At 40.5% G+C, this 26,491-nt stretch overlaps 1 protein-coding gene across 3 annotated transcripts in view; it reads right to left on the bottom strand.

Moving 5' to 3' along the window:
- Rad51b (RAD51 paralog B) overlaps window positions 1–26,491 on the bottom strand; it is a 502,623-nt gene that overhangs the window by 279,219 nt on the left and 196,913 nt on the right. Inside the window, exon 8 of one of the 3 annotated variants that reach the window (XM_028789617.1) lies at window positions 11,171–12,105. The exons of the other annotated variants lie outside the window; for them this stretch is intronic. Coding sequence (XP_028645450.1) covers window positions 12,085–12,105 — 21 coding nt within the window. The 3' untranslated portion in view covers window positions 11,171–12,084. Of the gene's footprint in view, window positions 1–11,170; window positions 12,106–26,491 lie in introns of those variants that run through there. 3 annotated transcript variants of the gene reach the window in all.

Raw genomic sequence — 26,491 nt, 5'->3', positions numbered from 1 at the left:
GAAGGCAGAGAGGGTAGATCTGGGAGGAGTTGGGGGAGGAAGGCAGAAAGGGTAGATTTGGGAGGAGTTGGGAGAGGAAGGTGAATAGAACAAAATCATTTTGTGAAATTCTCAAAGAATTGATGAAAATATTTTTTTTAAAGTGAAATAAACACTTTAAAACAACATCAATGAGTGAAGCTAAACTAACAGACAGTAATCCTGGCCTGATGTAACTCTAGTGACACATGCCTATCATGCCAGCTACTAGGGAGACTGAAGTGGCAGGACCACACCACAAGTTCAAGGCCAACCTAGGATTCAGACTGAGTCTAAGGCCAGCAAATACAACTTAGTTAGATCAACTCAAAATAAAAATATATATAAAGGGCAAGGGATACACCTCAGAGGTAGACAATTTTGCCTAGTACAAGAAAGGAAGAAAGATGGAAGAAAGGAGGGAGAAGTGAAGGAAGGGAGGGAAGGAGAGAGGGAGGGAGGAAGGGAGAGAGGGAGGGAGGGAGGGAGGGAGGGAGGGAAGTCTTTCTGTTAAACGCCTATGATTCAGCAAATTAGTAAAAATACAGGTGTACACAAAGGTATGGAATACACTGGAAATGGTAACTTTTGATAACTATATACTTTTATTACTTCAACGTATTTTAACAGCAGCTGACTCCCTAAGCAAAAGCATACAGTAGAATTTATAACTCGTGTATAATTATGTTTAAGTTAGCTGAGGGGGGAAGGCCAGTCACAGTGGACAGCACCATTCTCTGGAGTGTGAACTGAGCACAAGTACTCAGGGCTCTGCTTCCTGACTCAGGGTGGAATGTTGCCAGCAGCTTCAAGCTACAGCCATTTTGAGTTCTCTGTCCTGATGGACTCAGAATCTCAAACCATAACCTTCTTCTCCCTTAATGTTGGAGGATTTCATCACAACAGGGAAAGGGTTAAGACAGCAGCAAAGGAGGCACACAGGCGACCTGAGCTCTGCACTGAACACAATCCATGGAAATACATGATAGCTAGAATCCTACTAACATAAATACTTCTCGGGGCTGGAGAGACGCCTCATTGAGAGCACCTACTGCTCGCCCAGGGGACCTGAGTTCATTTCTCACCATCCACATCAGGTGGCTCACAACTGCCTGTCACTCCAGTTTGTGGGGGCATCCCAACTCTCCCTTCTGGTCTAGACCGTCACTCGAACACATAAAAAGCAAATGTTAAGATGACGAACAGATCATTCAAAGATTAGAAGAAATTGTTTTCAAAATGTATATATGCTGCTGGATTTATACACAAAATATATTTGAAAACTCAGAAATAAAAACAAAAGCAGGGGATATAGTCCCATAGTAAAGAACTTCCTTCTCTTACCCTCTCTCTTTCTTTTTTCCTTCCTACTTTCTTATAATGTAAAAGGCCTTGGGTTAGTGAGTTCTAGTCTCATTCCCACGAGCAGAAATTGGTTTAATGATAAATAAGTATATGGTATTAGAAAACTGCAAGTTAAAACAAGGTGAAACCAGTTTTGTTGAGTATAGGCTTTTGTAGTAGGATCTGATTTATTTATTTATTTATCTATTTATTTATTTATTTATTTATAATTTCCTCAGTTTCTAGTGTAATGTCTCCCTTTTCATTTCTGATTTTGTAATTTGCATACTGTTTCTATGCCCTTTAGTTTGGCTAGGGGGTTATCTATCTTGATTTTCTCAAAGAACCAGCTTTTGGTTTTATTGACTCTTTGTTTCTGTTTGATTGATTTAGGCCCTGGGTTTGACTATTTCCTGCCTTCCACTCCTCTTGGGTGTGTTTGCTTCTTTTTGTTCTAGGGCTTTCATGTGTGCTGTTAAGTTGCTAGTGTAGGATCTCTCCAATTTCTTTATGAGGGCACTTAGTGCTATGAATTTTCCTCTTAGCCTGATTTCATTATGTCTCATAAGTTTGGGTATGCCAGATCATCATTTTCATTGAATTCCAGGAAGTCTTTAGTTTCTTTATTTCTTCTCTGACCAAATTATTGAGAGAGTTGTTCAGTTTCCATGGGTAAGTGGGTTTTCTGTTGTTTTTGTTGTTATTGAAGTCTACCCTGAGTCTGTGGTGATCTGGTAGGATGCGTGAGATTATTTCAACCTTCTTGAATCTGTTGAGGCCTGGTTTGTGACTGATTATATGGTCAGTTTTGGAGAAGGTACTGTGAGGTGCTGAGAAGAAAGTGTATTCTTTAGCTTTAGGGTGATATGTTCGGTATATTATCTGTTAAAATCACTTGGATCATAACCTCTATTAGTTCCACTGTATCTCTGTTTAGTTTCTGCTCCAATGACCTGTCCATTATGGCTCAGGGACCCTCCAGAATGCACCAGAGACCTGGGAGGTGAGAGACTCTCAGGACTCAAAGGGAAGGACCTTAGATGAAATGCCCAACAGTGGGGAGAGGGAACTTGTAGAGTCCACCTCCAGTAGAAAGACAGGGCATCAAGTGAAGGAATGGGGTTGCCATCCCACAGTCAAAAACTCTGACTCAGAATTGTTTCTACCAAAAAGACCTGTGGGGACAAAACGGAGAAGAGACTGAGGGAAAGGAGGTCCAGTGACTGGCCCAACTGAGATCCATCTCAAGGGGAGACTCCAAAGCCAGACACTATTAATGATGCTATGGTGTCCTTACAGACAGGAGTCTAGCATGGTGGTCCTCTGAGAGGTTCAACAAGCAGTTGACTGAGACAGAAGCAGATGCTTACACCCAACCAAGGGACTGAAGTCAGAGACCCCTGTGGTTGAATTAGGGAAAGGCTGGAAGAAGCTGAGAATGAGGGTGAACTCATAGGAAGACCAGTAGTTTCAACCAACCCAGATCCCTGAGATCTCTCAGATGCTGAGCCACCAACCAGGCAGCATGTACTATCTGATCCAAGGCCCCCGACACATATACAGCAGAGGAATGCATGGTCTGGCCTCAGTGAGAGAAGATGTGCCCAACCTGAGAGAGAGGGAGAGGGACAGGGGAAGGAAGAGAAGGAGGGGAAGAGGGAGAGGGAGACTTGAGATCCCAGGGAAAGCCGAGGCCTGAGGGGAGGTAGCGGGGGATATCCTCTTGGAGACGGGGGAGGAAGAATGGGAGGTGAACTGTGGGAGGGTGGACTGAGAGGGTATCGACTGGACTTTAAAGAAGTAAAAGTAATAAAAAAATAAACCAGAGTGAAACCTAAACACGTCTGAGAAGGGCTAATATATAAGTCATGATGTTGTCAAGCGCCGTGTGCATATGGAGCAACAGGACTTCGTGTTGATTGCATTGCTGGTGAGAATGCAAGACGTTTAGTTTGGTATTTCCTTACGAAGCTGAATGTAAGACCCATTCCATGATCTAGTAACTTCTAGTCAAAGATAACTCCATTTAATAATCTATAGTCAAATGCTAAATGTGAACCTCAACAGGGGACTCAATATGCATAGGTGGTACGTATACACAGTGAAATATTACTTAGCTATAAGAGAGATGAAACACTGACCCAAGCAGCATGAATAAATCTCAAAATAGTGAAGCTGAATTTAAAATCCATACCAAGAGCTTTAAGCAGTATGATCCCATTCACGCAGAATGCTTGAAGATGAAATATAATCTATAGTTACAAAAATATGCCAACCATTTGCTTGAAGAGGAATAGGAGAAGTGGGAGATGGGAACGACATGGAGAAACCTTTGAGGATGGTGAACATATTTGTCATCCTTGTTGCTGTTAAGATCTAAGGCATATCCATACATGTCAAAACTTACTAACCTCCCTCCAATCTTTCCCATGCACCCCCTCACTCTCAAATCGATAGCCTCTTTCCTTCGATTATTAATGTTGTATTTATATCTTCTATTTTTAAATAATGCTATAAGTTTCTCTATATATTAGTCAGTCGTTTAAAACAAAGAACTTTTTCTTTCTTCATCATTAAATTAAAAGTACTTGTTAAAAGCCTATTATATGTAAACTAGTAGGCTGGGCACCACTGGATGCTATACGAATGCCGTCAAATTATAAGGAATAGATACTACTGACAGCAATGAAGTAAAATGGTAGGCGTCATTTTCTTTTCTAGAATGTAAAAATGCTCAGGGAACAACTAAACAAGGAGACCAAGTTTAGGATCATGAACACCCCTTGACAAAAAGCCTTAAGACATGGCAAGATGAGCTGGGTATTGTGGCACACATTGTATTCCTTGCACCTGAAAGGCAGATGCAGGAGGATTATAGCAAGTTTGAGACCAGTCTGGTGTGCATAGTGAGCTCTAGGTTAGGCAGAGCTACATTGTGAGACCCTGCCCCCAAAGAGAGAATCAGAAGAGGAAGAAGAGGAGGGGCAGGCGAGAGGAGAAAGAAGAAAAGATATGCCAAAGTAAGAATTTCAATAATACAGGTGTCAAGTAGAGGGTCTTAAGTTCACCTTTTTAAATGATGCTTCATTTTAAATTAGAGTGTATCGCACCTCAGTGGGAGGTCATGAGATTAAAGAAGAGTTAGTCATAGAAAATGGCATTTATGCCACAGGTAATCACAGTATGTCTTATCTACGAAAAGTCACACACACACAAACACTCGTTTGATGGAACTGTTTCTCGTGAGTCGATAGACCTCAGTTGATTCTTCTAAAATTTGGAAATTTTAAAATTCAACTTTGGACTTAGGGCCAGAAACATCTGGCTTAGTCAAGCAGACTAAGACTCCTAGAGAAATTCTTTTGCTACCACAACTATGTGAGTGCGGTTCTAAGTAGTGAGTCTTGGTGCTTGCCAAATTCCTCTGGTCTGATCCTGAATCTGAATGAACCAAAAATATAGCCAAGTAGGACCTTCTACTTCTAGCCATATTTGAATATCCAATATCCCTTCAAAACCATGCCTGCCTGCTTTTATCCTGAAGAAACTGCCAGCCAGAGGCTCTTAATGTACTTGTACTTCATGGAATGAGGTACCAACAGGCATAAGGAACATCCGCTGCACTCTGCACTTTCACCTAAGTAAAACTCCTATTTGAACCCTCAGGAGGTTACAGTTTCTTTACCGAACCAAGGCAATGAGATTCAGAGTCCACTGGTAGCTAGGAAGATCCACTGTATGACAGGTGTTTGTGTTTTACTTAAAAAACGATCCTCCTGCCTCAGCCTCCTTTTGTTCTTGGAACCAAAAGCATCCACCTTGTTGTTTCTTCATTCCTATCTGAAAATGGAGCTAACAAGGTCTTGATTATTCTGTCTAGTTTCTCAAGGTTTTCCTTCTACTTGAACCTCAAGTCTGTCCCTAGCAGCATGTACATAGTCTGGGGAATCTGAGATGTCCTCATTCAAAGTCCCCCAAACCTTCCAAACTTGCTTTTTGTGCTTTTGGTCTTTGCTGATTTCACAGCTTTGCTTTTGAAGCTCAGCCTCCCCAGCCAATACTGCAAAGCTTACTAAGTAAGTCCTGTTTCCTTTCAACAGAGCAGTCTGGGATGCCTTTTGATAAATTATAACTTCTTATACTCCAAACAGGTCCAGATGATTGTACACTGGGCCCAGTCTTCACAGTCCTACACATATCAGAATAGCACTAAATCTCTAAATTGTGAAAAATATGGATGAAGTATTTTACAGGTTATAACCTACCCTCACAAACTAATGTTTAGCCAAATAAAAAGGAGAAAACAAAACCAAAATACTTCAGATGTCTTCTTTCGGCGAGTTTAACTTGTACAAAACTTTTTGTACAAGATGCACTACAGCTGAATCCATATGAAAGCTATAAAGAACAGGAAATGCATGCATAGTTATGCTATAAATAATTTCAGGAATTTATTTCCAGACGACTTACTCCATTCATATATTAATCCTGAATTAGAAAACTATCTCTGAACAAAAGAGGCTCAAATTGCCCAATAATAAGATGCCAAGTTCTCATTTAAATGATTAGCAAATGTTTACAACTATTTGTTAAACAGGATATAAGTAACAGGTACATTATGTAGGTTGTATCATTTCATATTTACAGTTGCTCCAAAAGTATTAATGTTTTTAATACTCTTAGAATACAGAGGAAAAAACAAAGTTCTCCTAGGCATGCCTTACTTGCCGAAGTCACCCTGCTACTTTCCTATAGAATGGCCTCTTATTGGTTGGAGGAACTATTATCAGTGCTTTGGAAAATTCCTGACACATTAGACCTGATGGTATAGCAGGGAAGCCTTTGAGCATGATGGCCATGAAGCTTACAAACTTAGCCTCTGGCAAGTGTGTGAACTTAACTCATCTCTCTGTTTCTTTTCTTTCTTTTTCTCATCCATGAAATGAGGAGTTCAGATAGCTAAGATCTAAAAGCCCTTGATAGCCTGCCATCTATGTGTCTCTGCATTATACACCATGCAAAACTATGGGATGGGGGAAAGGAGAAAGTTTAATTGGGTGCAAGACACAATATAGCAAAACCAACTGGACAGGCAGACATGAAAGAAAAGGGGCTTTGTAGGCCAATATTACCAATGATTAAGAAGACATTACGCCGGGCGTTGGTGGCGCACGCCTTTAATCCCAGCACTTGGGAGGCAGAGGCAGGCGGATTTCTGAGTTCGAGGCCAGCCTGGTCTACAGAGTGAGTTCCAGGACAGCCAGGGCTACACAGAGAAACCCTGTCTCGAAAAACCAAAAAAAAAAAAAGAAGACATTACGGAATACATCACAAGTAAATGAAACCTACACTGGAGATTTTACCAACCACACTAGTCTTTTTCAACTGAGCATCAAGCAATATTTTGACTATTTAAGTAAAATACAAAATATACAGAGATATGAGGAAACATCAGAGAAACCCAAGTACAAACATACTCTGAGTTTGTTTTTCATTGAATGAGATTCTGAAAACTTTGTGGAATTCCCCCTTAGAAACAAGCGTGGGTTGGAGTTGGCAGGTTCCATGAAAGGCTCATGGAGGTTCCAGAAAGAGTGGCATAGAAGAACAATCCATTGTCTCTGCAAAAGCTCTATTAATCAACAAAAGACAATGCCCTGCTATGGGAGACAATGACTGTGTGGGGCTTTTGTTTGGTTATGCCTTCCACACCGAGCCAGCAGACGCAGGCCAAGCACAGCAGAACAATTTAAAACTTTCATAACACACAGCTTCTCCGTGTATTCAGCCAAGACTCTTCTGACACATTTCCTGATTCTTCCTGGATTATCTAAAGGGACGGGAAAATGCCTCTTTGCTTAGAGGCCATCACTAAGAGCCAATAGGAGGTAGACACAGACAGACTCCATAGAAGAATTTCACAGACCAGAGGTAAAAAGGCTCCCACAGCAGCTGGGGCTGGACAGACAACAAATGGCCTAGAGAGCACAGGGCCTTGGGAGGCCATGTGGCTTGGGATGGACTGTCAAAGCTGAGACAGAGTCAAAATTCTAAACTTGTGAGAGGCCAGCAGCTCTGGTTATCAGTCTTCAAGTCTCGCAATAGATAAACATGTTTTACGTGGAAGAAGAAGATGATGAACGGTCTGGCAAGAGAAAATAAGACAAACCAAATCTTCCACAGGATGTTCACAGACCATAATGCCAAAGAATGTGCAAGGGGCGGGGGGAACGCCCCAAGAGGGAGGGAGAGGGGGAAAAATTAAAGCCATCAGTGCTAACATTTGCCAAGGAGCGAGAGTGCTGTTCAGATCAGCTAGAAACCGGGTAGAAATAGCTGCAGTTCCAGAGTCTGTATATACTACCAACACCCGGCCACTGTCCTCACCAGCCTGTGCCTCCCCTGAAGACTGCAGCTGCACCCTGAAGCCCCCAGAAAGCAGCAGCTGGGACATAGTGACAGCTGGAAGGAAGGGGGTTAGGCAAGGGCTTGGCATAAACAGACGTGTAGGCAAAAGGCACAGTATGAAGAGAGAGAGACAATTTTCCTGTGTGGTTTGGGCATGTGGTGTGGGAAGCTGAAAATGAGAGCTAGCCAAAGTTTTGGGGCCTTGACGGCCTGGAGGATTTGGCAGGCTTGGCGTTTCTCATGGCAGACAGGCCAGGAAATGAAGCTTTCAGCTGTCTGTTTCAATGTTTTTCTCACTGTCACCATTTTCATGTTCAATCCCTGGCCCATTTTGTATTTTCTTCTTCTTTGGGGATTAGCACATCAGTGTGGTCAGAATGCACTTGGGTTTCTCAGGGCTGCACTGTGCATCATTTCCTCACACACCATTATCTGTCAAGCATGGACTTGGAGAGTGTGAACCCATGGCATAACACAAAGCAAACAATAGGAGAAGCTTTCTCTGTAAGAGACATTAGAGAGTATTCAACCAGGCCTTGAAATGGGCAAACTAACAGAATTTAAGAGGAACAGAGGGACTTGCTAACACCACACTAACTATTAAGAGCAGCAAAGTGTAGACAAGTACCCCGTTCTTTCCCACTTGGGGAGCCAGAGCCCTGTCCACAAACATCTGTTCTCTTCAAGGCTTCATTTTAGACAAGAGTATCTACCCCCATCCTCCTTGGTCACACCAATTTGGTAACAATGATGTCCTCTCTTGTTCTCATTCTCTAAGTTCTGAGCAAGAACGCATCTCAGCATCTTCAATTTGCCAAGTAATTATTCAAAATGTCTGCTACCTCCCCCAGAAGGAACAAACCAACCCAGAGACGTATATAATTTAACAATACTAGAAAGCAATGAACCAAAAACCAAGCAAAATGCTTGTAACTAAAAGATGTCACAATAAAACTTAGATTTTGAGTCTCATTTGTCATTTGTAAGTATCAATCACATGACGATAAAGTTGCCATTCAAATAAACTATGGCTTTGGCTTTCCCTGTTGAGTTAAAAGTAGCAGGTTAATTTCAAGCCTTGGAAACGTTTAAAAATAAGTAGGTGTCTTAGTGACGAAACACTATGACCAAAGTAATATGGGGAGGAAAGGGTTTTTGGGGCTAACACTTCCACAATACTGTTCATCATCAAAGGAAGTCAGGACAGGAACTCAAACAGGACAGGAACTCAAGCAGGGCAGGAACCTGGAGGCAGGAGCTGATGCAGAGGCCATGAAGGGGTGTTGCTTACAAGGTTGTGCGTCATGGCTTACTTAGGCTGCTTTCTTATAGAACCCAGGACCATCAGCCCAGGGATGGCACTCCCCCATAAGAAAATGCCTTACAGACTCGTGTGTAGTCTGATCTTGTGGAGGCATTTTCTCAATTGAGGTTTCCCCCTCTCCACTGACTTTAGCTTGTGTCAAGTTGACATACAACTTTTTCAGCACAGTTGGTATTAAAAACATAGAATTTCCAACTTACAGAACAATTTTAAAAATCAAAGGAGGGGCTGGGAAGATGGGTCAGTAGATTAAGTGAGTGTGAGGATGGAGTCTGGGTCTCTAGCACCATCCTAAAAGCTGGCCAGGTGTATCAGTCCACCTGTGATCCCAGCACACAGAGACAGGGCATCCCTGGAGCAAGCTGGCTGCCAAGACCAATCAAGTCAGTGAGCTCTGATTCAGAGAGAAACCTTATCTCAGTAAATAAACTGGAGAGCAACAGAGAAAGACATTTGATGTCAACCTCTGGACTCTATGGGCACACATGTGCACAAATACCTACACACATGTGTACCCCCACACGTGTGAACATATATACATATACATGGAAAAACAAAATACAAAATAAAAGTTGCCTTCTTTCTAAATCTGATTCCCTTTACTACCAAAGCAAACTATTTTTTCAGAACCATAGAATCCATGTTATATGGCATATAACACTTTAGTAGAATCGATAAATTACTCAAGTTCTCCATCTTCCTGTATATTTAAATTTAAATGTTTTTTAATACATTTATTACATTTATTATGTACTATAGCAGATTCTTCTTATCATGAATATATATGTGTGTATATGTATATACATATGTGTGTGTGTGTGTGTGTGTATATATATATATATATATATATATATATATGAACATAAAAACAACATATAAGGTTATTATTGTCACTGGTTTCTGGCACCCAAGCCACAGCTTGAAAAATATCTTCTGCAGAGAAAGAAGAACAGCTGTATTCACATGTGGGAAAAGTAGAATAATGTTTCTCTTCTGACATAAAGGCACTTGAAATTAACTGAGGAACACTAAAATGTGAGTAGGCCAAGTCAAATCAGTATGCACAGCAAGCAATAAAGGGCGCTATGAAACACAGTGGGTGGCCCCTGGATCAGCATGGCTTCTTTGGTCCTGAAAGGAGAACTGAAGGTGATACTTAAAATGAAGGGGAACAGAATGAGCCAGGTTAAAACAGATGATAGCAGCAAGCCTTCCTGGACTGCGGGACAGCACATGCTGAGCTAAGCAAGAAGACCCCAGCATCCATCCCCAGGTGCCACACACACAAAAAGAACTCCATTTCTATAAGCTTCATAGTGTTTCAATCTACTGTACTTTACTGTGCATGAGAATTTGATATACTCCATAAATGTTTTGAAGGGAAAATGACATTATTGTTAACATGAAAATAAGACTATCAGGAGTACCATAATATTAAATCCCAGAAGATTGATGGGGGTTGGGGAGATGGTTCAGTTAGTAAAGTGCCTGCAGCATGAAGACCTGAGTTTGGATCTCCAGAACCCACATAAGGATACCATGGGTGGTGGGCATGTTTGTAACCACAACACTGTGGGGTCAGAGACAAGTGGATTCCCAGAGCTCAGTGGCCAGTCAGTCGAAATAATTGGTAAGTGCCAGGGTTAGTGGGAGACTCTCTCTCAAAATATAAGATAAAAAGTGATCAAAGAAAATATTCAGTGCCAACCTCTGGTTTCAGTATTCACATGCAAACGTGTACAAATGCATTTATATGCACAAACACATACAAGTCAAGAGCATAAAGATGTGAGTGAATGTAACATCTAAATGTCAGAGAACATGGAAACGTCAGAGTTGTCACAGAAGCTTGGCCTAACCATATTTATAAGACAGTATAAGCCATACACAAGACATTGTGGATGATACAGTGATGAGTGGCTGGTCTTTCTTATTAAGGAATTTATTTTATCTTTAAATTCCTTCCTGGGGAGAAACAAAGGTCTAGAGTCATGGTTCTTAAACTTTGTGGAAATTGCTGGAGCCCTACAAAGATTTTATTCCTAAGGACTGTGTTTAGCATATAAGAACCCATAACTGATGACTTATTTTGCTAAAATCATAAGATAAAATAACCTCATAACAATCTGATACAGATAACACATTTTTTATCAAGGAAAACTATCTATTAAAACAAGATTTAGTGAAAGAGTAACATCATTTCCATCCTTACAAATCTGCTGAAGTAATGACCTGGTCATTGACAGCTGGCTTCTGAGATCAGCTTTGGCACAAAGGTATATACATCAGTAAGAGAGAAGGAATGGAAAAGGCAGATGATGTCTTCTGGCAATGCTGAACACTGCTTGGCCTCACAGGTCTCCTGAGAAGATCTCAGTGGTCTCCAGGGACCCAAGATCACATGTTAGGAACCACGGTTCCCCTAACAATAGAAGTGAGTGTTCAAAACCAGGCAAATTATAGTGTGGATTCAGACTTACTTACAGCTTGAACTTAGACCGAGTTCATGACTTGGACTTGAGCTTCTAAGACTGGACTTATCTTTGTAGGCAGGGAAGCTGAATGGTCTGCTCTCTAGCACTGAGAACACGGCCTTCTCAAAAGGCTTGGGATGAATGGAGTTTAGCACAATGATGAGGGTGACCATATGCCTTATTTGCTTTGGGAAGTCTCAAGGCGTTTTTAAAACAGGGTATCTATTAAAAGAGTCCCTTAGTCTTCAAAAATATCCCAATTAGGTGGTCAAATTTATGGTCAACTTGAAGATACTGTTTAAAAGCAATACAAGGTTCCTGCCTCTTCCCACTGTGTAAATAAGCAGAAAGTCAAACTGGTTCAGATAATGCTATTTCACGGACCCTGGGAGAAAATGACTTCTCATCTCAATGTCGTTTGCCACTCTGAACAGTTCTCCACAGCAGGCCATGCTGTTTTCTTGTTCTGTACCCCGTTAGAGTTTGAATGATGAGATGTCACTTTGTTCAAATGTCTCAGATCAGTTGAAATGTAGCCTGTAAATGAAGGCTACCAATTAACAGACTGAGTTAACTAACCACTAGTCTATCAAAACATTAGGCAAAACCCTGCACACCAGTTCACCACACCACCAGAAACTGAGGCAACACAGTAAGACAAGGGACTTCTTTGAAGAAACAGTAATTCTGCCAAGACTGAGCCCCATGAGCATGGCAGGGGGTACGAAGAGAACTGGAAAAGAAGTGCTATAAAATCTGATTAGTGAACCTTGGAACTGACGTGAATCTGGCTCTGGAGCCCCGAGTGGCAAAGAAACCTTAGCAGTTGTCCAGGCTTTTAGTAAGGAGGGTAAAATTATAAGAACGTTTTTATGAGTTGTGGCTGGCAAGCCCTAGACTGTTAAAGGTCTTTAAAAACCAATGCCTTGGTGGAGGTAACACTCAGTGTTTACCATAGCTCTGGTTGTTAAGGGTTACTGCTAAGGTCCTGGTTTTCCATGACATCAGCAGCATTCCGAGGGAAGTGTGTGTCAGTGACTTTCAGTAATGACTCCTTTTTCCAAACGTTCAAAGCTTCTGCCAGGCTGCCCTGCACCTGCACGGCAGCTGAACTGCAGGAAAAGGAAAAGCAAGACAGATTAAGTGGGATTTTTGTCTGGATTCCTTAATGAGACTAAAGGCTTTTCTTCCTCCTGCACTTGGTTTCTGTAATAAATCGATGCCAGCCCCTTTACAAGTGACATAGCCCCTTTTTAGCTTTTCATAAACTCATCTGATTGTCTGCCATGACCTCTCACTGCCATATTCTGGAATCGACTTTTGAGAATTTTTCTTCTGCAGGAAAGGTTTAGGGCTCAATGAAATGATCAACAGAGCAGGCTCATCCGCTGAGAAAAGTTTTCTGAGTGAGGAATCTGCTGCATCCCAGATCTGTAGAAAACAGAAGTATCAAGGAGACCTGTATTCATGGTTGTTAAGATTCATCTGGCTTTCAGCATCCAAACCAGATGTGTTCTCTCAAGGCAGAGTTTCTCCTATGGCTTAGTCTCACCAACGTCAGGGGTGCAGTTAACTTGATTGGCAAGCACCCGGTGATCACTCAGGGGCCAGTGCTGACTCTGCACTTCTGCAAGACCTTTATTCCAAAAGCCCTGAAGCACACTATCAACATCAAGTCATCAGTAGTCATGACAACCATCTGAGTAAAGAGGTGGCAAATATTAGTTCAGGTGGGAGAACTGGTGTGTGGGTGAGGAGACTGTATACCCTGTTAAGAACAAGGCCACAGGGGAGCTCACAGAGCAAGGCCACCACACAGAATAGTCACTGTACACCAGGCTTGTCCCACCTCTGCCTACGCTACATTAACCTGATGTTTTGTTCCAATCAGAAGAATATGAAAATGAGCATTTTGTTCATAGGCAAAGCTTTAATGTATCAACAGAAAACAGGAACAGAACAGGGAGTTACACAGAGGGCTAGTCTCTTAAGGGCTTTGATGAAACAAAGAGATTTTTCCATTTAGTATCTACTGTGAATGACATCTGATAGAAGCTTCAAGCTTTGTGTACTTCAGTTTCCTCACCTAAAAACTAAAATAATTTAGAATATATTGCAGGTATTTGAAAATTTAATGAGTGGTTCTTTGAAATGCACAGATTTTTAATTTCTAATTTTTAATTTATGTGTATGAGTGTTTTGCCTGTATGCATGTATGTGTACTACATGAATACCTGGCACCCATATAGGCTAGAAAGAAGTGTCAGATTTCCTGGAACTGGAATTACAGATGGTTGTGAACCACCACGTAGTTCTGGATATCAAATACAGGTACTCTAGAAGAGCAGCCAGTGCACAGAACCATTCAGCCATCTCTCTAGGTCTCGACATAGAGATTTTAAAGGGAAGAACTTGATAGCACCTTTAAAAAAAAATGCCCCTTCTGCAGGACTTCTACATGATTCTAGAGGATGCATCTCTTAGTTACTAGCATAAATGTTTTCAGAAAATAAGGATAAATTCCTGTGCTTTCAAGACGCTTGTAAAATAAAACTTCTCTATAGTTATAGAGTATTATTACTATATTCATCTTGCAGGAACAAGGAAAAATTTTTAACAGGATAGATACAATGTTCAGTAATTGCAGATAAACTAATAATGAAGGCTACTCTGCCAATCTCTCTTTGATTTTATAAAAATATGAAAAGGTATTAGATACATTTCTCATGAAGGGTGGAAGGCACAATTTTTGGTTTCATATACTGAATTAAACTATAAAATTCTATTTGCATGAGTCCACTTAAAGATTTTTTTTTTCTGGTTTTGTTTGCTAGGGTTATTTTGGGGATTGGTTATGTTTGGTTTGGGTTGGTTTGAAGGAAAGATTTCAGTCTACATCTTAGACTGGCAGGGAACATTTGTTACTTCTCTGAAATACTCTTGAGTATTGTAGGTACAAGCACCACACCTGGCTCACACACTAAGTCTCAATTTCCAGAATTAATGTATTTTTTTTTTTTTTGAGGCAAGATCTTGTTCAGGCAGATCTTGAATCTGAGATTCTTCTGCCTTGCCCTTAGAAGTGCTAGGATTTCAAGTATGGACCTTGAATAAAACTTAAAGGTGTTTTTACTATTATAGCTTAGTAATAAGAGACTGAGCCAATTAGAAATACATATTTGAACAGATGTTCTTGAACACAGGATTAGGAAAGTTACCTCTAAAACTGAATTCTACAAATCATTTTCATAAATTGAGAGGAAAAATGGGAAAAAAAGGAAAAGAGAGAAGAGAAAGAGAAGAAAGAGACTGGTAAATCTAAAATATTTAAACCTCCCCCCCAAAAAGAAGTGAGAGTGGTGGATCTTTTCTTCTTGAAGTTAAAAGATTTAATGAGGTACTAACACTCATTACAAAGATCCTTGCTTGGGTAACTGCCCTGTTTTTAAGCCATGCTAATTTTGCTAGGAGGAGTTGCTGTTAAAAGCTGTTAAAGTATACAGAGAAGCAGTGTAACAAAACGGCAAACTATACTTCTGATTTTGTTATGCTACCAACCTATACTTATCCAGAAATTTTAACTGCCAGCCATCTTTTATCTAAGGCAGACTTCACCCTTCACCACCCATCCTTTGCCACAGAAAGCAACAACGTCATTTGGAGTGGAAAACTCTGGGAAGAAAAAATCTGAGCCATGGAAAAAAATGTTCAACAGGAATCTGCCTCCAGCTCTGCGAATTTTCAAGCTTGTCCTTGCCTCTTGGGTCTGGAAGCTAGACTTCTGTGCCCAGAATATGGCTGGATGAGGAAGGCAGTTTCAAATCACACCCTGAGGGCTAGGAACAGAACACTTGGTCTAGTCTTCCAAAGAGGATTGAAGGACTATAGAGGCTCCTTTCTCATTGGCTCTTGGTGATGTCATGGCCATGTCTCCAGGGCCCAGGAAATTCACCGTGACTAATGGAGCCCTCACTTGTGAATACACATTCCATCTCAGAGGAGCAGCAACAGTCTGAGTGTCAGGGCAACACAGAAGGCCCAGTTAGAGAATGCCAGCCAGCCATGCACAGAGGGGCTCAGAAGTTCTGAAATAAGCTGCTGGTTCATGTTCTCAGTAAACTCTCACCAACTCTCTATACACTGCTGGCCTGTACCTACTGCAGAACATGAGCTCTTAAACAGAGACAACCACTGAGACCGGACCGACATCCTTCCAGACTTCTAATGTATTACAGCAGGCATCGGCATTTTTTTTCTGAAGGGCCTGATACTAACAATGTTAGCCTCTATGCCACACAATCTTTATTGGAACTAGTCATTTCTGTCGATAAGGTACAAAGGCAGCAAGCAACAATATATAATAATGAACCACAGTGCTGCTGAGATAAAACATGACTTACAAAGTCCACCATCAGACTAGCTTTGGCTCATGAGCTATTATGTGCTGACTTGTGTTTTTATTAAATATTAACTCACCTCTTCCCTGTCACTTGCAGAGACCAAGTACTCAAAAGGTACAGTTACAGGAAAGCATATGAAAGAGATTTCCCCGATATACCTTTTATGGCATTCTTCTAGGATATGAAGAAGCTGGAGTCCTTCTCTGTAAACTTTGAGGATATAGTCTCTAGAGATAAATTTTTGGGTATGAATGCTGTCCCTGCTATCCCTCAGTATAAGGCCTTACATATGTTGCTCAGTAAAAGGCCTTCTATCTGCTATTATGTAAAAGAGTGGGCTTCTCATCTACAAAATAATACTCCAAACTGTGCCTCCTCAGTAAGGCTAGAATGAAAGTTCACTGAGATAACATTTGAGCAAAGCTCAGCATACAGCCAGCATTCAACAGTAGCATGCTATGAATGTCAAGGTTTTTACAAGTGATCACAATTACCACCCTTGACTGCCAATGCTTAGAGAAAAGCAGCATGAGACATTATAAATGCTAGAACACTGTGAACTTCTTTCCAAGTCCACTAATTCCTATTAATGCCATCATTACACTAATAGCCACACACAGTTCCACATTGAACATACAATTGAACTGTCCCTATATTAAATGTCTGAGCTGTGTGCCTGCCTCCTGTTATCCTCATGAACAACATAATGATGAATGTCTCTGAACACATGCCTTTGAACGCTGATTCAGTTTTATATTTGAGGGCGAAGATGTAAATCTGCATATTTCAGAGAACTGTCTGTTGTTCTGCCAACTGGCTCTCCAGAAAAGCTATGCTTGTTTCTGTTTCTACCATTCCTGTCAGGATCCAGTTCTTACCATTCTTGACAAGCCTACAACTACTTTATTTTAAAATTGGGGGTGAAAAATGAAAACCTGAACTCGTTGAATGATTTGCAGAAATTTAATAAAAATGTTGAATGTTTTCTTTGGCCTACAAGTTTATGAGACATTTAATAATTATTTTGATTAAGGACAGATCTTTCCTGAACCGTATGATTTATAAATATTATGATGATAATCCTATTTTATGATGAGAAGGCTAGAGGCCAGAAACCCACTATAGAAAGCCAAAGTGCTTCAGACAAAGCAAAAGATATATGGGAACACAAACAAGAAATAAACTTTACTCTGTGCAGGGCCACGCAGAGTTCACCAAAACATGGCAGGCAAGACTCAGCTTTGCAAACAAGACAAAAATCAGTGTCTTCTTGTTGCAAACTCATCTGAATTTTCTTCCTTTTGGACTATATCAAATGTTTGAGCCCTTTTATTTTTTGATAAATAAAACCAAAAGTCTCCTTCCTGGAGAAAAAGCCCAAATCACTTGAGTACTTCCAGGAAAGTCCTGGACCTAGGCAACTGTTAAATTCACTTCCTTCACTCCACCTCACTGTTGTTAGCTGCTTCTAAATACTCAGTATAATTTGAAACTGCATTACTCATTCGCTTGCAACAGTTCCAAGGGCCACAAGAACAGGGATCTTTTCCTGTTTACTATCTTTTTCAATACCTAGAGCAATACCTGGCTCACAACAAACGACCTGTAAGTATTCATTGGATGAACGGATACAGATGCTCTCTATGTCATTTCCCAGCTTTGGAGTGGCCAGCCTGGGGATGGACAAAGTAAAGCCTGCAAACAAACCAGCTCCCTAAGTGAGAAAAGTACACTCAGCAGCAGGGTTCCTCAATCAAATCTCCACTCTTCAGCTCTGCCATATGCTGACTCATCCTGATCTGTCAGCATTCCCATCCTATCCATTATTATAAAGATGCTGTACTGCTAGCCTTTGTATGTGTAGACTTGGATTTGTTTATTAGGTTTCGTTTGGATCAATAATTAGGATAAAATCTAAAGACAAATGAACACTTTGATTGACTGCTTCCCCAGACTGTTGATCTAGTCATACACAGTCCAATGCACAGCCACTCATCATATATGGGTCTATCAATTGAATTTTTTAAAAAAACTTTACTTTCTCAATTATAGCACTTCTTTGAATTATAGCATTTCTTTGAAGTGCTCAAAAATTGCCACATGTGGCTCATGGCTTACTGTGTTGAACAGTATAAATATAGAACATTCCTATTATTTGCAAGGAAGTTGTTTTAGACTAAGGAAAGCGAGAAGTCACATGATAGTTGTTCTATCTTCAGTAACAGGCAGTGTGAGTGTAGGACAAGATAGGAATGTGGTGGCATTATAGGATCCAGCGTAGCCAGCAAAACCTACTTCTTAAAATGTGAGTAAATAATCAAATAACTGAGCTGAAGTGTCACCAACTCAGGTATAAGATGGCAAATGTCCTTACTGCTTGCACCATTTACAGGTAGAATTTTTATGCGAAACTAACTAGCAACCAAGCTTTATTTCTCCTTCCTCTATGATGAAAGAATGTCAGGGGGTGAAGAATCCACTCAGTGGTTAAGAGCACTTGCTATTCTCACAGATGACCTGGATTTGGATCCTGGCACCCACATGGCAGCTCAACTCTCGGGGCACACAATACCTATTGTGGCCTCCACAGCCTCTGCACCAACGTGGTACAAAGGCAAACATGCAGGTAAAACACTCACATATACAAAAATAAATTTAAAAGTTTTTTTTTTAAAAGAAGTCTAAATCTAGCAATATACTGTTTTTAAAAATCTGAAAGAACCATCCACCACATAGTATGTTCCTTTCATACCTCAGCAGGAGTATACTGGCTCTCAAGACATAAACATCTTAGCTTCTCTCTCCCTTTTCTTAATTTTTAACCTACCACTTTCCTCTTGAAACGGGAAATGGAGGAAACAAACAAATGTCACAGACCAGAATTAGATCAGTCCCTTCACCTTTCAGTCAGAGAAGACGAAGGTCACAAAAACGAGGTGATTAATAAGTAAAACAGCCTGTAGAGAAGTTCATACCTTAATGTCCAAATATGTCTCCTTACCTGGAGAAAGGGTCTGTGTGAAGGTAGGAGGTAGGAGATCATCCTGAGTCAACCAGATAGATCCAGTGCTGCTGTGGATCTCGTAAGGAGGAGGAGGGAGCCAAGGTGGGACCCGTGCTCACAACCCTAGCACTAAGATGTAAAGCAGGAGGGTTCCCATCAATGAGACCTAGCCTAGGAATCAGAGTGGGTTCAAGGCCAGCCTGGAAGATGAACAAAGACTCTATGGTTAAGAGAGACTCTATGGTGGAGTGTTGTGGATTGAGAACAGAAAAGAGACGTAACAATGGAACTAGAGATTGCAGTGAATGATACGCTCTAGAGAAGGAAATTAGGGTCACGAGACAAAAGGCGGTCTCTGAAAGCTGGAAGACAAGTAAATGAATTCCTCCCTCCAGTCTCCAACGGAATTGCAGCCCTACCAACACTTTGCCTTTAAGCCTCTCACCTCCATAATTTTTGTAGAACAGGTTTGTGTCGTTTTGTACTATTTAATCTATAGTAACGAATGATACCAATAAAAACCAAGGTAGTAGCCTTCCCCAGGTTATTCACATTGTACCGGGGATGTTAGAATACAGATTTTTAGCCGGGCGGTGGTGGCACAAGCCTTTAATCCCAGCACTTGGGAGGCAGAGACAGGCGGTTTCTGAGTTTGAGGCCAGCCTGGTCTACAGAGTGAGTTCCAGGATAGCCAGAACTACACAGAAAAACCCTGTCTCGAAAAACCAGAAAAAAAAAAAAAGAATACAGATTTTTTTGACTCCCGGTCTAGTTTTGTTTCTATCAAAAAATTTATCTACTTTGTTTTTCTATATTGCCACTCAAATTTCAGCTCAATGCCTTTAGTGTATCACTTGGGAAAATGCCTGACTAGCCACAATTTGGGTCTATTATCTATGTCAAAAACAAAGTCACTGGAACTAGATGGAGTAGATTGGGACCCTCTCGGGCTCTTATTAACTGTGTTGCTTGGAGCATGCTCCTAGCTCTTCAGTACCTCAATCCCATCATCTACAAACCGAGACTAATAATATCTACCTTACAGTTGCACCATGAGAACTTAATGGATAAATATTTGTAAAAACCACAGCCTATATCTTTGCTACAATAAAGTAAAAATCATAATGATCCTGCATATAACAAAGGCAAAACCAAAATCATTATTTAGCGAAATAACAAATGAACCCTCAACTTAATTTGATTTGGAATGTTGACATTTTTTAAATAGTCACTCATAACTAAGGTTAGCCTTAGACTTATTATACCATCCAGGCTAACCTCAAACTCAGAGTCCCTCCCCTGAGTCAGTCTTCTGATCACTGAGATTGCAGGCGTGTAGTACCACATTCAACTACAGACTGATTCATAATTAATTTTGACTTTAGCTAGTAGTTTAGAACCTATCGTGGAAGCGTCTCCTGTGTTTGGACAAGTCATAACAAAACCAGACTATAAATAAGTCATCTAGTTTATGAAAAAGGATCTAATCTATAGAACTAAAATGGGATCAAAGTTTTATAAATGATATGGGATTAACATTTAAAAAAAACCTTAAAATTCTGAAAGAGGGATTTGGCTATCTGGCTCATTCAAGCAGCTGGGCGTTTCTTCATGTAATGAAGGGGGGGGGGGGGCTTTGGAGTCTCACTTAGTTTTCAGTCACCCTGAGGTAATTTAAGGCTTTGCAAAAATATTTCCCCAGCTGGAAAGAAAGTAATTAATATGACAGTTTCCTCCTCATAATATATGTTCATGTGCATGCTTGTAAGTGTTACTTGCTTGGGTTGGTTTTCACCTTCCCAGAATGTAGCCACTCCTAAGGCATTAAGATCATTCACTTATGATTCAAGACATGCTGCATTTTGAAAGAGCAATAAAGATCCTGTGATAGATAGGAAACAAGGATACTCAGCCGAATCAGCACTGACGGACATCACAGGCCTATGCATAAGAAGCTATAGAACCAAGTGGCAAGCTTCTGGGCACAGAACTCACATCTATTCTGTTCACCATGGTAACCCAGTGTGTGCAATTCCAACACACTGGATGATGTCTTATATTATTAGAACAAACCAGCAGAATCCTTTCAGGAGAGCCTAAAAGCAAAGCACACAAATGAAGCTGTGTTTCTTTAATGTAAGGTGTCTATTTATAGAGTCAGTGGTATAAACAGAATCACAGCTCCATTTACTTTATAAAGACACCTTGCTTCCTTAATGGAATTTAATTTACCTTTTCTCTCTCATACAGAGAAAAACACATAGAGTCAGATACACAGACCCTCCACTGCATTTGGGCATTGTAAGTTGAATGATTTTACTCATCTCCAGTAACTATGCCTGCATCTAGGCTGAAAATCTAAAATTCTTTAGCTCAATCATAAATATGTAAAACAGATTTTTTAAAATTTATTTTACATATGTGAATACACTGTCGCTCTCTTCAGACACACCAGAAGAGGGGCATCAGATCCCATTACAGATGGTTGTGAGCCACCATGTGGTTTCTGGGAATTGAACTCAGGACCTCTGGAAGAGCAGTCAGTGCTCTTAATTGCTGAGCTATCTCTGCAACCCCCCAAATCTAATTTTTTTGTCATTTAAAATAGTCATCTTCATCAAAAGTTAAAATTTGTCAAGTTGGTAGTGGACAACTGTAGTCCCAGCATTCAGGAGACTAAGGCAAGAAAATTGCCAATTCAATCTTAGAGATTCTATCTTAAGCAAATAAAGACTTTGGCTCTATGAATGACCATATTAAAGGGTAAAAAGATATCGCACATACCTGGAGAAAATACTTACAAAGCATATATCTAACCAAAGACTTACATCTTGACTATAAAGAGAACTCTTACACTCAACATTAAACCAACCAACAGACACTTCTTCAAGGGGACATACAGATGAGAGTAAGCACATAAGAAGACATTTAACATCATTAGTCATTAAGAAGATATAACTGAACATCAATTTGAGATATCCCTATATCCTATCAAAATGGGTAAAATAAAAGTTATTGGTAACACCAGATGCTAGAGGGGATAAGCTGGACCACTTGTACTTAGACTTTGCTAGTGGGAATGTAAAACGGGATAGCCCTCTGGAATAGTTTAATAGTTCCTTTGTAATTAAGAACAGATTTACTTCACAAGCCCCAAATTACACTCTTAGCAAACAAATGACAATGTATTTTTAACATAAAACACACACACACACAAACACGCACATATATATGTCAATATTCTTAAAAGCTTTATTCCTAATAGTCCCAAGCTGGAAACCATTCAAATGTATAGAAAAGTATGAATGGTTAAACAAACTATGGCATATTGCAATCAGAAATGTTAGCAATAAAAACAATAGAGAAACCTTAAGGAACGTGAAAAAGGACATCTTAGAAGGATCCATACTGCATCGTTCCATTTATAAACTTTCTGAGAAGCACCGCAGTTCAAGTGATGAGAACCAGATCAATGGAGACACACTGTCAAGGAGAGGAGCTGAGGTAAGAATGGCTGCAGGGGGTTAGTACACAGAGTCTCTACCTGATATTACTGCTACTTTGGCAGTGGTGACAATTATATACAGCTACATGTGCTATTAAAATGAAAAGCACACAATTAAATACAAAAGTAACCAGTAACAGAATAAATGTTTGTATTGTGCCAATGTCAGCTCTTGGGTTTGTTGCTTTATAATATTCATACTGTAAAGTCAGGGTAGAAGTGCATGTGCTCTCTCTCTCTCTCTCTCTCTCTCTCTCTCTCTCTCTTTCTCTCTCTCTCTCTCTCTCTGTGTGTGTGTGTATGTGTGTATGTGTATACTTTTTAAAAAGATAAAAAGGTTTTAAAAGTAATTAATTTTATTTTATATGCCTTGGTCTTGGTGTTTTGCCTGCATGTATGTCTGTGTAAAGGTGGCAAATCACTTGGAGCTGAATTACAGATAGTTGTGAACTACCATGTGGGTGCTGAGTACTGAACTTGGGTCCTCAGAAAGAGCACCAGTATTCCCAACTAGTAAGCCACCACTCCAGCCCCAAGATAAAAAGTTTTAAATGTATTTGTTATTAATTCTTTGAGAATTCATACATCCGTACAATGTATTTTGAACATATTCAGCCCCATTCCTTCCCTAACTCCTCCAAAATCTACCCCACTCCCTCCTAACTTCACGTCCCTGTCCCTGTTTTATAACCCAGAGTCCAATTCATGCTGCTTGTATATGCACGAGTGTGAGGCCATCCACAGGGACACAGTCAACCTCTCAGGGATCACACTTTTCAAGAGAACTGACCCTTCCTCTTCTAGCAGTCACTGTGAGCCCATAGCTCCTTAGCTAGGGATATGGATCATGAGCCCCTCTGCACTGTCTGCCACTAGGGATATAGATGGTGAGCCTGTCTGTACTGTCTGCCACTAGGGATACAGATGGTGAGCCTGTCCGCACTCTTTGACACTAGGGATACAGATTGTTAGCCTGTCTGCACTCTCTGACACTAGGGATACAGATCATGAGCCCTTCTGCACTTTCTGCCACTAGGTATATAGATGGTGAGCCTGTCTGCACTGTCTGCCACTAGGGACACACTCTATGCCATAACGCTGATGGACTTGATCTTGTGCAGGTCTTGCGCAGGCTACAGCTGCTCTAAGTTGAGAGCATTGTCCTGTTGTCTCCGGAAAACACTGTTTATCCATGGTCCTCCCCAACCTTTGACTCTTATAGCCTTTCTGGTCCTTCTTCCACAGTATTACCTGAACTCTGGAGGAAGGAGGCATGACATAGAGGTGCTGCTTATGGGCAAGCATTCCATCGACACTTAATCTCTATGCTTTGTGAGTTGTCAGTCTCTGCACTGCCTATTGTCCATTGAACAAAGAAGTTGCTCTGATGAGGGTAAAGAGCTGTGCCTTTATGGGTATATTCAGAAAGTAGTTGGATATGGTGTCTATTTAGCAAAATAGCCATAGTGAATTCATCCCTGAGGCCTATGACTTAGCAGCCACCGGTACTTGACCAGCCTTACATTACCAGGCATACATTCCTCCTGTGTTGCAAGCCTTAAATCCATTCAGAAATTGTTAAGCCACATCCACAATAATCATGGCACTATTGTACCTACAGCATATCTTGCCTTGCCAATCATTATTACAGCCCACAAAGTTCAGACTTGGGTAAGGCTGTTGTTAACTTTTCTCCTCCAGCAGCCTATAGCACCTTCAGATCCTATGAAAGCTAGCCAGTAGAGAGGAACCTTCCAGTAAGTACCAGCTTGGTTTCTCCATGTCCTGTTACCAAAGTGTGACAGTATCCAACAACAGGTTCTTACCATGAAATTCTTGTGGACAAAGGAAAACAATGGCAATAGTCTATATATTTTTTTGGAGGTGTTGAGCAGAGGTCAACCTTACAAAAAGCACCAGTTCTAGGTCTGTCCTAAAAAGGCACTAAAACCATAACCAGGCTTCCTCAAGTTTCACCTGGCTGATTTGTCCTGAGTGTGGTGCCAGGGTCAAGTTCAGCCAGCCTTAAGACTTTTCTCACTAAATGTGACAGTGTTTCTCTGTAGTGTGATAGGATGGGAAACTCCGGCACTTCGAATGGTCCACATGATGTTCATAAAACAGAGACTCACAGAGAGAAAGCTAAGCCAATTCTCACAGAAGCAGAGATGGGTGGTGGGAGGAATAAGGCTAGCTGCTTTTGAGTCTCTGCCTCCAGTTGGCTGTGAGGCCCAGTGGCTGCCTATTCTACCACAATTTAACTGCCCTATCCTTTCTACTAGAAAATATTATAGATTCTTTTTTAAAATTTTTATTGGATATTTTATTTACATTTCAGACGTCATCCCCTTTCCCCATTTCCCCTCTCTAGAGCCCCCCATCCCATCCCCCCCTGCTTTTTGCTTTTATACCATTTTAATTACATACACATATTAAGGTCAGTTCTAGGTTCAGGAACTAGCAATACAATAGATACAAATAATCAAGGAACAAGCACGACAATAAACACAAATAGTCAAAGAACAAGTAAGGCAATAAACAGAGTCCCAAGATCACTCCCCTGATCACTATTTCTAAGGGCTTATCAATAGTATCTTTTTTCTTAAAACCAACTTAGGGTCATGTTTCTGCCACATGCAATAAAAAAAAAAATCAAACAGACAAAATAACCTATGATGGAAGGGAAGTCGATGTTAGAATGTTCTTGCTTGTGATGAAACACAGCAAGCCTGCCTGAACTACTGCCTCACAACCTCCTTACCCAGACTTTTCTATATACTAAAGGTCCAGTAATCTGGGAACTATCTCTGCCCGACTGAATACAGCCCGATGAAACTGCTGGCCAAGGCATCTGTCTTTCTTCAACTGAAAAATGAATGTATCTTTCTTCAGTGGAAGAACTAACAAACCAGAGCACCCAGTTTTGAATTCAGAAAAAATAAATAAATAAATGAAACAAAAAAAAGAAGCTAAAAACATCACTAAGTCACTAAGTGTGGCCACTCCAGTATTGACGCTAACTCAAGCACCCAATCAAATATGTTAGGCTGATTAGTTTAGACAGCCAGAGTCCTAACTTTCTTATATCTATCCCCCCCCCTTTTTTTCCTCTCTTTTTCAGGCTAAGAACTCTTTGCTGAAAACAATGTCATGTGACTTGATTTCTAATCTGTTAATCTCATTGATTTTCCTAAATATGCTGATTTAACAAAATCACCCTAGACATAGCAGTTTCTAAAACAAAGGTTCAACCTTCTCAGAAATAGAAAGACTAAAGTTCATCATTGATCTAGACATGCACTTCTGTTAATCTGCTACAAAGTCCAGGTTACTAGCATACGTCATTAATGGCAAATTTCTGGTTTATAGCTAACTAAATATTTTAGTCCTTTTCATATTAGCTTTTCTTAAAACCAAATCTCTGCAGTCCTAAAACTTTATATAGCCTAAAACTTAGGTAACAACTCAGCCCATAAGTAAGTCTACAAAAGCTGACGAAGTTTTATTCTCTGATAGTGTGAGAGATCACCTTTATTGAACAGTGTTCTCTAAAGGGATTTAACAATTCAACATTCTTAAATGGAGTACAGATGCCTATAGTACATAGAAGAATCAACTAAGTAACCTTACGTAAAATAATCCTCAATCCAGTAATATCCAAATAAATAAAGCTAGAAAATTCCAATGGCTAAAAAAAATGATACGGCAATAAAAGAGGCCTGCAGTGTTGAGGTTTTGCCTTTTACTGTCTATTATAATGCTAAGTGCAGACCTCTAAAACCTGGAGGCTCCACATAGACCCTGGGACCCTGCACCCAGGTTAATTCTGATTGGTGAATAAAGATGCCCACAGCCAATAGCTGGGAAGAAGAGACATAGGTGGGGTTGAGGCTTAGAGAGAGAAAACCACGAAGAAGGGGAAGAGAAAAAGAAGGAAGCAAGAAGTCATGGGAAAAGAGGAACGTAGAGTAGAGTAGAGTAGAGTAGAGTAGAGTAGAGTAGAGTAGAGTAGAG

Source organism: Grammomys surdaster, unplaced genomic scaffold (assembly GCF_004785775.1).
Source record: "Grammomys surdaster isolate TR1022 unplaced genomic scaffold, NIH_TR_1.0 127, whole genome shotgun sequence".
NCBI lineage: Eukaryota > Metazoa > Chordata > Mammalia > Rodentia > Muridae > Grammomys > Grammomys surdaster.
Note: the sequence above shows the minus strand (reverse complement) of the source record. Positions and strands in the feature narration are given on the sequence as shown.